Source organism: Microcebus murinus, chromosome 15 (assembly GCF_040939455.1).
Source record: "Microcebus murinus isolate Inina chromosome 15, M.murinus_Inina_mat1.0, whole genome shotgun sequence".
NCBI classification, from domain to species: Eukaryota; Metazoa; Chordata; class Mammalia; order Primates; family Cheirogaleidae; genus Microcebus; species Microcebus murinus.
This window is the reverse complement of record NC_134118.1, coordinates 32,871,910-32,888,109: the sequence shown is the minus strand read 5'-3', so window position 1 is coordinate 32,888,109 and position 16,200 is coordinate 32,871,910. Positions and strand designations below refer to the sequence as shown.

General features: G+C 35.0%; 1 protein-coding gene across 7 annotated transcripts in view; it reads left to right on the top strand.

The window, feature by feature from the left end:
• Nucleotides 1–16,200, top strand: part of GRIA2 (glutamate ionotropic receptor AMPA type subunit 2) — a 139,964-nt gene that overhangs the window by 91,260 nt on the left and 32,504 nt on the right. For all 7 annotated transcript variants that reach the window (XM_076010564.1, XM_012783608.3, XM_012783611.2 and 4 more), the window contains exons 6-8: nucleotides 3,076–3,237; nucleotides 15,140–15,307; nucleotides 15,567–15,671. In XM_076010564.1, coding sequence (XP_075866679.1) covers nucleotides 3,076–3,237; nucleotides 15,140–15,307; nucleotides 15,567–15,671 — 435 coding nt within the window. The remainder of the gene's footprint in view (nucleotides 1–3,075; nucleotides 3,238–15,139; nucleotides 15,308–15,566; nucleotides 15,672–16,200) is intronic.

Here is a 16,200-nt window from a genome sequence, read left to right as displayed (position 1 = left end):
TGACGTACTACTAAGAGAGAAGAGTGAAGACATGGCAAGGAAAATGTTAAAAAATATTTGGAAAAGATTCCAGTACTGAATGATACAAATCTGCCCATTGAATACACATAATAATAAAAGAAAAATTATTTCAGTGAAAACATTATCATGTAATTTCAGAAATTAAGAGGGGGCTTTGAAAGTTTCTGGCAGGTGGTTGGGGATGGGAAGCAGATCACACATAAAAAAGAATTGAAATGAACTATGTTTTAAAATAAAAACAATGGCAAATAAAAATCAACAGGACAGTGCCTTCAGATTTTTACGAGATTTTCAACTTGAGATTCTACAGTGAGCCAAAATACTAACCAAGTGTCAGGGTGAAATAAAGTTATTTTTCAGACATGCAATATGTCAAAAATTTACCTCCAATGTGTCTCAGGAAACTATCAGGGGGCTCTAGCAGAAGAAAGAAGTAAATCAAGAAAGAGCAATGTGACCAAGGAAACAGGGGATTAACACAGAAGAGTGGTGTGTGACCACACACCAGGTAACAGCCGTGGAGTAGATGGAAAGAGGAGCCAATTTAGATGGAAGCATTAAGAAGGGGCTCCTAGAAACGAAAACTCAGAGGAAAATTGAAATAGATTACCTGATAGGTCTGAATACTTTTTTAATAGTATCAAGAATAATCTTTATTTTAAGACCACAATTAGTAAAAGTGACACTGTTTTAAAAATATTCCAGAATCTACCATGGGAAACAAGCGCTAGGGAATAAACATCAAAGAATAAGAGCAAATAGCACCCTGATGTGTTGTGTTAAACTTTTCATTTGTTTCATTACATCCATCTTTTCTCCAATTAAGGCAAAGGTTATATAGCAAAAGATGATATTTGTCACATGAGTGGTTCACAAAATGGAAGTGGCTATGCTTCCAAATCTTGTTCATAGCGTCTTCCAGGCATATTACGTAACACTTAGATATCTTGGGTTTGCTCCCTGGGAGGAAACCAGATGATGGCTCCAACTTTATAAGAGAAACAGATATGGAAGCCTCGTCCTTGTAACTAGTTCTCATAGATGTGTGACTCATCTATATGCTCCATGAGCTAAAGAGAAACAGCAAATTATGTGTAATTAAAATAGAGAAAAAATAAATTCAGTTCTTGTCAGGCATAAATGTACATTTAAAATTTCCTGGTAAACAAATAATACTTCTATTAATATATGTGAAGAATCTCCCATATTTCCAAATAATGTTGAACAGACCTTATAATGAGTTTTATATCTGATCTCTTTTTTGTAAATATGGCTGTGAAAATTGAGTTATATATTCTTTTTAAAAATTCTCCCCTTAACACACACTTCTCAAGACAATTTGGAACACGAAGCAAAGCCACCAGGAAGACACCTGAGCAGGCAAACATGCCCTCCTCACTGCTTCCCCAACTTTGTTTTCCCTTAGGGTTTTGACATCAAAATATAAACTCCTGTAAGGTCTTAGTCTTTTCACAAAATAAGATAGCTTTATCCTGTAAAAACGTTGGTTCTTTGTCAAAGGTTATGTTCTTCCATCCTCCTCTGTCATCAGCTGTCAGTATCTTCTTTAAAGATCAGTCTTTTCTTCGTAACGACACCTGCACGCAGCTCGCTGACCGTCCAGGTATGGTTTGCAGCCTAAATGTATGATGCTGTCAAACAGGAGCTCCACTGTTTTCTTATAGACAAGAAACGTTTTCATGGAGCAACTGGAAAAAAATAAGGATAGGCATATAGACGTCTCTAGTAATGAAAAAATGAGGCAAATAAGAACACAGGGATAAAATAATGTTCAAGAAAGAAAATGCAATCTGAGCATACTATTTGGGTTTGCTATGAATAACAAAGTTATAAACATGTAAAGAGTGAATATTGACTAAAATGTGTGAGGAGATAAATAGTGATCACGACAGCAAGTCGTCCATCATAAACAAAAACTCAATAAAGGATGTCTAAAATTGATAAATTTAGAAAAGACAATAAAAGTGTGTCATGTGTAAGTACAGAAGTAAATACATGAAAAACAAAAATATTGAATGCTTTGAAACAGCTTAACTGGACTAGTTGGGCTGGAGCAGACAATCTATGATTTTTGTTATATAATTTTTTGCACTATTTGTATTGTTTTGATAAAAGGAAAAACAAAATTTTGAGCCAATACGAAGTAATTACTTTTGACCCCAGATAAATAATATACTACATATATATTTTAATATCAACAACAAAGAAAAATTTCTCCTATATTTTGGGTTGTGGAGATTTATACTTAATTCAGGAGAGTTTTAAAATTCATGCATAACAATAAAGAATTTAAGAGTATTGTGAAATGTGAAAAAATTTATAATTGTGACATATTGAAATTGTCATTTTATTTTTGAGAGAGTATGGTATATAAAATTCATGTCAGCCCACTATTTGAAATCAATGTAAATACCACATAATAGTTTTAGTAATGACTGAATTCATTTTAATATTGCAAGAGAAATTGATTTTTAAAAATTTAATATATTTCATAAAATTAGTTTTAGGCTTAATGTGAAATTGTTTAATTGTTCTGAAATAATGACTGGCCATTTAGTACCTTCCATCCTCATTTTGAAGATGTTTATGTCACCCGAGTAGATAAACAATTTAAACAGAAATAATTTGTTCACAAGGTTGTATAGCTCTTGGCGAACTAGTTTAATGCTATTAGGTATCTATAACCACATGGTGGTGCTCTGTTGTAGAGTCAATATATAAAACCCAGTCCTTACCCAAGGAAGATTTCTCAATAAAATGGAGAACTTTTATGTAAGTACAACCATGAGTGTTTCATGAGATGATCAATCAAAACACATGTGTTGATTAAGGACCCACTATGATGCCAATCTGGTGTTAGGTGCTGGTGCAAAGCATTGGCTGATAGATACACGAAACATTTTCTGTAGGCTTTTTATCTCTCATGTGTCCTTTGGAATATGAAAAACCACGATGCAGAGAGTTATTTGGTAAATGTTAAGCAGAATTTTGTTCCCAAATAAAAAGCGTGACGTAAATGTATTTTATGTCTAGGGGTTTACTGATGGAGACCTACTGAAAATTCAGTTTGGAGGTGCAAATGTCTCTGGATTTCAGATAGTGGACTATGATGATTCCTTGGTATCGAAATTTATAGAAAGATGGTCAACACTGGAAGAAAAGGAATACCCTGGAGCACACACGACTACAATTAAGGTTTGCTTTTGTTTCTGCTTTTGTTCTTTCTTATGTGACGGGCCTTGGGAAGGAAGAGAAAATAGCACAGAGATTAGAGCACAGTTCAAAATGTGGCAGATGTATTTACTGCTAAATACTCTTTTCACATTTTAATTAGGCAAGAAACTATTAGAGCTTTATTGTATTACTCTTCAGTTTTCTACTTCATCACACTTATAATAATTTATAATAAATAAATTCATTTATTTATTCATGTGGCATTTTTATTGAGAGGATTCTGAACCAGGCACTTTGGTGGGAGACATAAAGGCAGGATCCTGTCCCTGCTCACAGATTAGTGGAGGAAAGGCAATGAACATTGACAGAGGAATGCCATGAAGGAAGGGAGTGACAAGCTCTGAGAGACACGGTGGGCAAGACTTGTCTTAAATCAGGTGCTCAGAGGAGGCGCTATTTAGCTGAGACCTGAAGAATGAGGGACAGTATGACTGCTGCTTAGAAAATTATGTTTGCAAATAAATTGAACAACAGTAGATATCAATTTATTCCCTACCTTCAAAAAACTTACTCGTAGACAGTTCATAGACAGTTAAGTCAATAAGCATATGGCCACAAATAAGTATGTGTTTGTGCAGGTGTGTAAAATAACTGCTGATAAATAGCCTAGTTTCTGAGACACTCTAAAAAGGAGATAAAATTCTCACGTTGCTTTAATAATTTAAAAAATGGTTTATGTAATCAAACAAGGAATTCTTGAATTCTAACTGTAATGCACTGCTCAGATATAAGAGCAACCCATATTCTTCATGGGTCTGGACACATCTAAGTCTTCACTTGTTTATTTGATGTATTTTACTGTGTATACACACATGTACATATGTAACTTCCAAATATTAACTATTTTTTGCTATTGACAGGAAATTTTCTTTTTTTCTTCTGTGTGTAACCTTACTGAGAGCAGAGTTAGGATTAAAACCTGGCTAAGAGTGGTTTGAAGAGTGAATGGGTTGAAGGATGAGATGATGTTCACATTCGTTATGAAACTAAAGATTTATGAAAATTAAGAATTAAAGTTCAAAAAGTTATCAAATGTATAGCGATTTTGTTTATTCATGTATTATAAAGTTAATTGAGTATGTACAAGTAAGGGACAGTGTTATCGTTGTTGCTCTCACAGTTGAGTCTGATTAGACATCTTTGAAGAGGTTGTTTGACTATAAATTTTTGTCTGGATATAGACTGATACTAGATAAGGATTAGAATTTTGAAGTTCTCTACTTTTGAGTGTGTGTAAATGGATATTTTATTTTTAAATCAATTTCAAAAAAACATCCCATAGTATGTTAAAGAATAACCAAAGTTATTTTTTTTAAAACTAGATAACTTCCTGTTTGGTGACTTTGATTTAGATTCAGCATTTGTGTTGTTTCTATCAATGACCTGGTCTTGTGTGCATTCCCTTCATGTAACCAGCTCATGAGAAGGCAAATGACACCCAGACCCTTAGTTAGTGTCAGAGTATGTCTCTATCTGTGCTTAGCAGAGGCCTAACTGCTGCTCCCATTCCGTGGAATTTCAGGCTTCCATCCATTCAGAGAAGGCGCCAGGATGAAGGGTGTGTGTTCATCCTCAAATGGAACCTGTATGCTCCTTCTGAATAGTCCATTAGTCATTGTGCTGCCCCCTATTGCCACCTGCTTTGAGAAGAATGAAAGCAAAATGAAACTGGTTTCCTCCTAGAAGTCATGTCATTATTCAAGTTCATGTGTCTTGCATAAAAGGTGTATTTGGGGTATGAGAATTTTTTGGCAATGCATTCTGTTAATTTTTTGCCAAAACCTAGTGCCACATTTCACTCTGATAAGTGCCTGCATGATGCCCTTTCTTATTCTGTTCCCGCTGTAGCATTTCCCATTCAGAGTGCATCCTTTTTGATTGCTTCTGCCAATTTTCAGAGAGATCGTTATGGACTTTCATCATGGAATGTTGCAAAGAATATAGCCTAAGGTGTTTAAAAACTTAGCCTCTGAGTTACTGTTTGACGCTGGGTTTAGTGTTCTCATCTGTACGATGCATTAACAGCTGTTAATTCCCAGGTTGCTGTGAAGATTAAATAACATGTGCACAGAGTTAACACAGTTTTGGAAACATAGGTGCCCATAAAGACTAATTTATTTTCCCACCCTTTTCCTAAAATGAGAGAATTTCAGCCAATTTCAAAGGTCTATTCCAACTTTCACATTTTTCAAGCTCCCTATTTCCACCTGACGGGGCATATTTTATGAGATCTTTGAAGCTTGATAAAAATTACTGAAAATATGTGGGGAAAATACATCTAGGTGGTCATTCATCCTAACACAAACATGTATTGCTCATGTACTTGAGGGCCAGGAACAAAATACAAAAAAAGAAATTAAAAATGTATGTAATGTATTAAAAATGTATGCAGGCTCTTGAGAGCCTAGTCTAATGGAAACATATCAATAAACAAATATAATAGAGAAGGATGCATGTAAAGATGTGCCAGTTCCCTGCATATGATTAGGAAAATGTATACGAGGGAGGTCAAGAAAGGCTTTCTGCAGGAGAGATGCCTAAGCAAGACTTTGCATGTGGTTGAGCAGGAAGACAAGTATGGGAAGCTGCTTGGGAAAAAGGAAAATGGACAGAAACTCAAAGTAATGCAATAGCATGCCAGATTCAGGGATGTGTACATTTGTAGCAGCTGCAAGAACTTAAATATCTGCCCAGTGAGAAGTGCATGTTGTAGCAGTTGGAAGAGGAGTGATTATTCAATTGTCAACTCATAAAAGGTAGTAACTACTAGATAATGCTTTTATGATCATTTCTGCTTCCATAGGCAGAAGAAAGGAGGTAAAACTATATAGGCCACTACATTGCATTCTCTAAATATAAACAAGGAACATATTCTCAGTACATGATCTGCTTAAGGAAGGAAGCAAACATATCTCTCTTGAGATTATTTTCAATGAGGTTATTTCCTTTGATGTTGTCTTTTGGGTCATTGACTGTATCAGGTACATTGCCAGATAATTTAAATCACGTTTTACTATTCCACAATAAAAATTAGTGATATAAACATAAAAACCTATAAAAATACAGCTCTTTACATCAAATTCTTTCTATGGCTAGGCTTTGGAAATTATATTAAAATATATCAAGTTATGGGAGTAAGAAATAATCACTGTAAAGTTTAGGTCTTCCCTAAGGGTTAAAGCAGCCTCCACAATTTTGTAATTAAAATAAATTTTATTCAATAAATACAAGTAGCCGGGCGCGGTGGCTCACGCCTGTAATCCTAGCTCTCTGGGAGGCCGAGGCGGGCGGATTGCTCAAGGTCAGGAGTTCGAAACCAGCCTGAGCAAGAGTGAGACCCCGTCTCTACTATAAATAGAAACAAATTAATTGGCCAACTAATATATACAAAAAATTAGCTGGGCATGGTGGCGAATGCCTGTAGTCCCAGCTACTTGGGAGGCTGAGGCAGGAGGATTGCTTGAGCCAGGAGTTTGAGGTTGCTGTGAGCTAGGCTGACGCCACGGCACTCACTCTAGCCTGGGCAACAAAGTGAGACTCCGTCTCAAAAAAAAATAAATAAATAAAAAAATAAAAAAAAAATAAATACAAGTAAAATCTTTAAGTTTTGATATTTAAAATATTTTAATAACCACCAAGTATAAATTGTAATGTTTAAATTTCTTCATTATTATATATTATATAAAAAAGTAATCCTAGAGTCATGGTACTGAGATTTTAAATCTGACTCTTTTTCATCAATTTGCTAATTTGGGGCAACTTCCATTCATTCATTCATTTATTAGTTTATTTATCCATTCGACATGTATTTACTGAGTTTCTACTCTGCAGCTGGCACTGTTTTATGTGTCAGAGAAAAGACAAAAGTTCTGGTCTTTAAGGAGTATACAGTCATCAGACTTAGAGAGCAACACTACTTCATAGCATTTTTGATGGAAATTGTCTTATTGCCAACTTAAATGTATGCATTCTAAACTGAACTTTGATTTCCCACTACCACCTACTTCTCAGCCTCTGCAAACTATTCCTTTTGGGAAAACAGGCTTTCCCGTCCCAGCTGATGGCAACTACATCTTTCAGTTGTAGCTTAGGCCAGAAACTGGAAAATGTCTCTGCCTCCTCTCTTTCCCTTGTAGCCCACATCCAGTCCATCAGAAAATCCTATAAGCCCTGCCTCACTTCTCTGCAAGCACCCTAAATCCAACCACAATTGTCTCTCTGCCAGGGTTATTGCAATAGTCTTCTAGACTAGTTTCCCTGCTTCCACCTTGCCCCTGTTATCTTCCATCTTTGTGGTCCTTTTAAGACATAAATTAGATTATGTCGTGGTTCTGTTCCAAACCCTCCAAAGTCTCTCTGTTTTACTTGGGTCAAAGTCAACATCATCCTGTTGGCCTATGAGGCCCCATGTACCCTGTCGCCCAGTCACATGAGGCCTCATCTCTGGGCACTCTCCCACTTGGCTCACTCTGCTTCAGCCACAATGTCCTCGTTGCTGTTCCTTAACCATCCCAGGAAGCTTTTATTTTAGGTCTTTGCAATAGCTATTCCCTCTTCTCCACTGTTTTCCCTTAAATATCTGCATGGCTAAACCTCAAGGACTCCTCAGATCTCTGTTCAATGGCATCTTCTCAAGGAAGCCAATGGTACTCTGTTTCAAGCTGCAGTCTCCCCATCATCACCCTTGTCCTGATCCAGTTCTTTCCCCTTATTGCCTTCTGGTGTCTTGTATTATAATTCATTTATTCATTGCATTTTTAATTGTTTCCTCCTGCTTGAAAGCAAGTGCTATTTTTTTTATTTGTTCACTGACAAATCCCAAGCTCCTAGAATAAAGCCTAGCACATAGTAACTATTTAATAGAGACTTTCTGGATAAACAAATAGAGGAAAGCAACAATACTGTGATATTACCTGTAAGAATCTCTTAATTCTGGTTCTGGAAATAAGAAAAGGCTTCCTGGAGGAAGCAATATATAATTGGAGACTTGCAGGAGAGGTAGGAATTAGGAGAAAACATAAGAACAATGGCTCCAGATAAAGGAACTAGGATCTGTAAAGTCTTCAATGGAAGGAAAATATAAATATTTCCTAAAGGTTGAAAGTATTTTGAGGGAATGTTAAGAAATCAAACTTTAGGAATGCGCAGGATCCAGATCCTATGTGCCTTGTTGATACACTGATTTTTTGTCTAATTCTGAGAGCAACGGAGAAGCAGTAGAGGAGAGTATTGGTCATGGTTTTGGTGCAGGAAGATGACTATGGCTTCCCTGGCAAGAGATTGCAGGGAATGCAGGTGGAGGTAGGGAGCTTTTGGAAGATCTCACTAATAATCCAGGCATACATAATAGTTATTTGAATTGTGGTTATGGAATGAGGTCAGAGAGAAATAGAGTTGTTACATCTGCCATTTATCTTAATGTCTTTATTAATGAAATAATAATTGCAAAATCATATATGTAATATACCGACAAAAATTCAGTTTAGAGATTGTGGACTAAAATTAAGACTCTAAGAGGCAATCAGCCTCATTTATATCTTATTGGTCTAAATCTCACACAATAGTTTGCACAGAGTATGCACAAAATAGATATTTGTAGAAATGAAGAGTAATGAACTATAAAATATCAAATTATTGAAAGAAAACATATGAGATTATCAGTCAAGAAATTTTGTTTTAATTTCTGCCGTAGCATTTGCCATGTTTCTTTGTTGAGCTGTGGCAGAAAAGTAGTGAGTTATTAATATTTTATTTGATGAAATGTTAAAGTGATGGTAGTAATCTGATCTGACCCATCATAACACCTGAATTAACATGGGAAAGTTAAAGTAGGCATTTTTGCCTTCCTTAAAAACAATTTCAAAAACAGGCAGAGTATAAAGATTATTTGCCACTATCTCAAAATTAATTTACAAATATTTCTACTTTTAGACAGACTTTTAGTGTTTTTGATGTCTCCAACGAATTGTAAGATATGACTATCTTTTCTACCTTTTGTCACATAATAACTTTAGCTTGACTTTTGTGCCTTTAATGTCCCCTATTTTAAGGAATTCAGCAACAATCCACGACTGACATTTGTGTAGCATTTTAAATAATGGCTTTCCCACAAAAATCTCATTTTACTCCAGAAACAACTTAAGAGAGACTCAAACTTTCTTAATTGCTGTCCTAAGAGACTTATTAGGCCTGTCTGAAAATAGTATAATCTTTGTCAGTCCAGTAATTAGTGTTGTGCATTAAATAGCACCCTGATGGCCTAATAGAATTAATTCTACTTCTTGGGTGTTTCAAGTGACCAAACCACAGCTGATGGATTGGCATTCACTATTCCTAATATTAAAATATATTGCCCACCACAACCTAGAAGCTTGATATATTTGGTTCCTTATATTTTGTAGTTTAAAAATTATGCATATTACTGAAGTAAATCCATACATTAAAAATTGATATTGTTAAAATTAAATATTTTACAAACATTAACTGGAAAAATTACATATATATTATACCATTAAAAATAAAAATGGATTATTGATATTTGTGATTATAATGTAGTATATCTGGGCTCATATCTAATTTCTAAATTTCTGTATCCATGAAGAGAACAAGTCTAGTTGATCTCTAAGATTTCTCCCAAATCTCTAATACTGTGGTTATGCAAAGTGCTAACTTAGGCACTCAATAAAACATACAGTAACATTTCTAGCTTTTGCTGAATCTCTGACACCTCAAGTGGTTCCTTCATCTCTCAAAGACTGTAGTGACTTGCAGGTAGATATCTTTGATCTCCAGGTGTCAAAATTGAATCCCAAAACACCCTTGACAATATATACTTTGTTTTTCATAGATTAAAAAAATCAGAAAGTTTTGCCTTATTAGAAGATTTCTAGGAAGTGGGGAGAGTTGGGGAGAGGCACTTATGCAACCAAGAAAATAAGAGATCTGCCTCTAAGTAAGTCTTCACCTATGGATAAATCAAAACCAGATAGTGTTTCAAATCAAATGCCTTGATTTGAGTATCATTTTTCTGTCTTGGTGAATATAATTAGTTTTATCTAAAAATTTGAATCCTTAAGTAATCTAAATTTTCTAAATATAAAAGTCTTGGTCTTAAGAAAGATTTTCAGTCAAGGTCAATTACCAGTGTAGGTAATTCAGGCAAAGATATATTGTTTTTAATGTATTCCTTTTACATGAAGAATCTTTCTTCACAGTGGATTAAAACTATTTTTATTATTCATAGAGAATAATAAAGAATGTTAATTTTGGTTTCTTGCCAATGCAGCTCTCTTTTCACCCTTGGAAAATGTGGTACAGCTTGTGTGCTTACCAAGGATGTTGAGTTTTTATGAAGATTTTACGCCTTTATTCAGTGGAGTTTCAAAGGGCACATGTTCAGAATGCTTTACAGTAAATTAAAGATGACCTTATCACAGACAGCTCTTTTCCAGAAGGTGGACTGCAGTTGAATTTGAAATTAAGACAAGTGAATAATTTTAAGTGTATAATATTTCTTCATGCTGTTCTTTTTCCTATGGCTTTATTTGATTTCCTTGGTCATTGCTGGGAATTTTTGAAGAAAGACTTTCTTAGAGGTTTACTTATTTTTCCTAGAGCTCATAATTTTTGACCATGTTGATAATTATTTTGTAAAATGAAAAAACTAAGAATTAATGTTGTGAAAGATAGAGAAATATTGTTTAATATGTAATTATTTTATTCAACTAAATAATCGATGCTTTCTTAGAAATAAGTAAGGCCATAAAACATTTAACATTCCCAACTATGTTACACAAAACACTATTTCTATGGAAAATAATTGGTGTTAAGAAAATTTCAAAATGGTAATTAGTTTGGGCAATGCTGATTAACAAAATTAGACTGGAATTGTTACTGCAGAATTTCTCAGGGACTATAATATGTTGATGTGAGAATTATTTTCTGAACTTATTGGATCACAGAACTTTGTTGTCATGGAGCAGGATAGTAGTTTTCAAAACATTGTAAAAACAAACTAGTTTTACATTAAAACAAATAGTAATAAAAGAAAAATGGAAAGCAAATCTGGTGGTCAATAACTTACATTTTTAGCATATTTTATAATTCATCAAGGTTCTCTTTAACTCTACATCTCTTATTTGATACAGTACTTGCCAAAGAAAGTGACCAACTGTCCCAGTGTGCCCGGGACTGAGGAGTTTCCTGGGATGGGACTCAAAACTTTCCATTGCAAAACTGGGACAGTCCCAGACAAACTGGGACAGCTGATCACTCTCATTTTCCCAGAATCACAGAGATCTGGATTCAAATTCCACTTTTTTCACTTTTTGTGTGTGATCCTCCCCCACCACCCACCACCCAGGTAAAATAAAAGTCTATATAACCTGGAATCTTCACCTGTAAAATTGGAATAAAAATATTGTGGCATAGGTTTTTTTTTTTTTTTTTTTTTTTTTTTTAAGGATTTACTAAGAAACCGCCCAGCTCATGTTTGTCACATAGAGAACTAGGTAAACATGAAGTCTTTCTTTTTTCCTCACCTTCCTTTTCAACGCCCCTATAACATACACAGAAGATGCATTGCCCTCCTTATTTCACTAAGGAGCCTTAGGCACTAGTACTTCAGTTAATTTGCCCAAGGCAACAGGGCAACAGAGCAGCAAATGGTAGAACTAGGCTTGAGGCCTGCCTTCCAATGCTATATTCAATGCTTTCTAAACTACACTCACTAAATTCAAGTGTCAGGAAATTTGGAAAGTGGCCATTCATAGGAAATTTGGTAACACTTTCATAGTATCTAACATTTAGTACTTCTTTGAGTAATTTTTTTCCCTATTTTATTATGGTGTGGATAACATGTTTAGAAAAAAGGTGAAGTTATCATGATAACCCATAAAATTTTATATCAGAACCTATTTATCCCCCTTTATATTCATTAAATATGAGATGTACATAGAAGTTCTTTTCATGGCCCCACCCTTTTTGATGTCAGAATACTGTTTTCTGGTATCAGTGATTCTAGTACTATATTACTGAGTAGTTTGTCTGATGACTATTGGACATAACAAACATGTTTAAAATGCATATTTTGTTTTCCTTTTGAAAAGTCTCAACAAATATACATTTAAAACGAAATAAAAAGCACATTTGGAAAATGGACCATAAAAATGACTTCCCAGATTTCTTCTTAATGTGTGGGTATGATGTGATTGTGATATAGCACTGTGAAGCATAATGGCCCCCCACTGAAAGATAAATTTCCAACTCAATTCAGCTGAGGGATTTCATAGAACATAAACATCGGGGCAGAGATGAAGCATTTGTTTTCAGAGAAGGAGATAGTTACATTGCCATCATGTTCCCTTCACATTAATCTACATCTAGTTTAATGAATGGTAGAATAAAACTGAAATATTTAACTATCCAATCAAAAAATGTGGACATAATTTGTTTAGAAAAATAAATGAGCCACATATGCAGAACATAAACAAAAAGCAAGTCTGTATACAGAAGCAGCGGGTTTTCCCTCAGCCCAGAATTTTGTTTCTATGATTGTGACTTTTAATTTAAAATTGTAATAGGCTTAAGACTTGATTAGATTTGAGAATTTGGAAAAAGGTTGAAAGGATTTTGCTTCTTAGCGTGCGCATGCTCTGAATCATAATCATTATATGCTGCACGGATCAAATGCTCTTAGTTCATTCAACCTAATCATATTTTTAAATGTAGTTCATCAACATTTATAGACCTCTAAACCAGTTAGTAGATGCCTTTATAGATTTCTCCTAGTAATGTGAGCAAGCTGACTCAATGAAAATTTTGGCTTTTAGTTATTATCATAATTTTTCATACAAATTGCATTTTTAAAAATATCCAATTTTGCTTAATTTAGGTTTTGTTTCCTTTTGAGAGACCTAGACATTATTGTAAAAATTAGGTTGGCCATGAAATGATTGCTATATATGGTAGCAAATTATTCTATGTTTTTTCTCTAGGAGAATAGAAATAAACAAATGAGGCAGATTTATCCTGATGTGATATTTCTTATTTGTTCCAAGAAGTGTTTTCTTAAGTAGATGTGATTTAAAACAATGTATTTGATATAATACTTTAAAAAATGGTGCATGGATATCATGGAATTTTGTATTTGTAAAGAAATGTTTGTGGCAGGATATAGCAGATCAGTTGGATGACTAGTAGAGATGACCCAGGAAAGAGAGAAAAAAGGCTGATGTAAGATATTGAGGGTGTCATTGCAGAAACAATGTCCTTAAGATTAGTAGAGAAACAGGGCCAGGCGCACGCTCACGCATTCTGGGAGGCCGAGGCGGGTGGGTTGCTTGAGGTCAGGAGTTTGACACCAGCCTGAGCAAGAGCGAGACACTGTCTCCACTATAAATATAGAAAGAAATTAATTAGCCAACTAATAGATATAGAAAAAATTAGCTGGGCATGGTGGCACATGCCTGTAGTCCCAGCTACTCGGGAGGCTGAGGCAGCAGGATTGCTTGAGGCTAGGAGTTTGAGGTTGTTGTGAGCTAGGCTGATATCATGGCACTCACCCTAACCTGGGCAACAAAGTGAGACTCTGTCTCAAATTTAAAAAAAAAAAAAAAAAGATTAGAGAAACAAGATCAGTGCACAGAAGTTGCTGAGGTGGGAGTATGGCCGTCTCCTGCACTGTCATCTCAGGAGGGAAGCAGAGTATCGAGAGGGAGCTTAGTAGTTTTATGGCTGAAAGGCAAGGAGGCTCTATCTGTTGGCTTCCACTTTCTCCATGATATGTAAGGCAAAGCTTTGAACAGGAATTTATAGGAGGAGAAGTGTATAAAGGTATGGGTATTTAGAGAAGATTAAAAAAAATGTGAAATTGTCATTTTTGAGAATGGAAGAACTAAGTTACTAAGGAATGAAGAAGATTCTTCAGGAATACCACGTGCCCATTTTGGATCTATGCCAAGAATTTAGAAAGTCACAAAATCAGTTTGGCACAGAATTTCATTTTTTTCTCCAGTTTCGCTGTACTTTGGGTACCTACAGATTGAACAGTGTTCAACAATAGAAATTTCCTCAGCATTCGGTAAAGCTTTACTGTCAAACTGTCATTTATCATTAACAATAGGAGTAAGGTACATTTGATAGATGGCAGTATATATACATGCGCATAATAATACTTGTCCAGCCACTGATCATGCTTGGTCCATATGTAGTATCATTCTTCTTGGCTCCAGCTTCTGTAATATTTCTGCTGTCCCACTGGGACCTGACGACCATAAATTTAGAACTGATGGTCATCATAGACTGTTGAAGTGTGAAGGGGGCACAGACATCAAGAAGTTTTGTGGTTCTGGTGGATTACCAGCGTCACCTGGGGGAACTTAAATACATACTCATGAGACTACTTCAGATCTATGTGAGCATCACCAAGTTGAATTAGAGATTAAGGACCCAAAAACTAATCTGTGTTCTTTCCACAATGACAAATGTATTCTTCATTAGTGAAGAAATATTCATTTGCTAATTTGATCATTTTGTAGATCACCATAGCAGGCCATAAAGTGATGCTCAAATGAAAAACAGGTTAGGAAAAAAAATCCATAGAATTATTATGAAAAGGTCTCTTCTGAAATAGATGATATATTAACATAGCAGAAAAATTTTAGAGTCAAGAGCACATTCCATAGTCCTAATATTCTGTATTGCTTCTCTTTGATTCTTAGATTTCTAGATGCAGAAAATTATGTTTAAATTCTTGGACTTTTATAGGGTGTTGTGTTGTGGGCAACTGCAGCCTTGTTTACCAGTGTGTTGTGAGTTTCTGAATTGTCTCCCCTTCTTCTGAAATGTGTGTGATCCTTTGCAGTATACTTCTGCACTGACCTATGACGCTGTTCAAGTGATGACTGAAGCCTTCCGCAACCTACGGAAGCAGAGAATTGAAATCTCCCGAAGGGGGAACGCAGGGGACTGTCTGGCAAACCCAGCAGTCCCTTGGGGACAAGGTGTAGAAATAGAAAGGGCCCTCAAACAGGTAAGTCACTCAAAATGATTGTTAATGTGACTTAACATAGCCATTATTTTTTTTCCCTGCCAAATTAGTCATCCTTGTATTCCTTATGTTTAATACACAGGCAATATTATTTCCTAACAACACAAAGGTAGGTTAAAGAGTGAAATAAATCTTATCAATGTAGTTTTCATGACTTGAGTCCAGTGAGAGTAAGCTGCACAGTTTTTATCTTTGGTTGAAGCAAATTTATAACTTTGCTCCTTTTCCATTTCCTCATTAGGTTCAGGTTGAAGGTCTTTCAGGAAATATAAAGTTTGACCAGAATGGAAAAAGAATAAACTATACAATTAACATCATGGAGCTCAAAACAAATGGGCCCCGGAAGGTAAATCCTTAGAGATTTAAAGGCAGTTCTGTCTATGTGAGGAGGTGAGTTAGCCGATGTATTATCTCACTCTGCCAAAGAGTTCCAGAGAAGTGTATTCACATAGAGTTTAACCACTTCCGGAAACAGATGCATTTTTAAATTTTTTCCTATATCAAATCTATTTGTGGTAAGTGATACCGAATTGTACTCTTAAAAATAACTGTAAGTAGAACCATTACAATTTTTTAGATTGAAATAGAAAAAGTCTTTAATGAGAAGAAAAAGAACTATTACTGAAAGATTACAGTTCAAAAGACAAATATGTATGTAACTGTTCCATTTGATACATCTACCTCTTAACAGTTGTGGCTAAAATTTCATGGTTTGAATTTCATTTATATTTCTTTATAATCAATTCCAAACAATTTCTCTTAGAGAATATAAAAAGTGAACACAAAGAGACAACCATTTTTTTTAAAATTATTTTATTTTTTTTTTTTTGAGACAGAGTCTCACTTTGTTGCCCAGGCTAGAGTGAGTGCCGTGG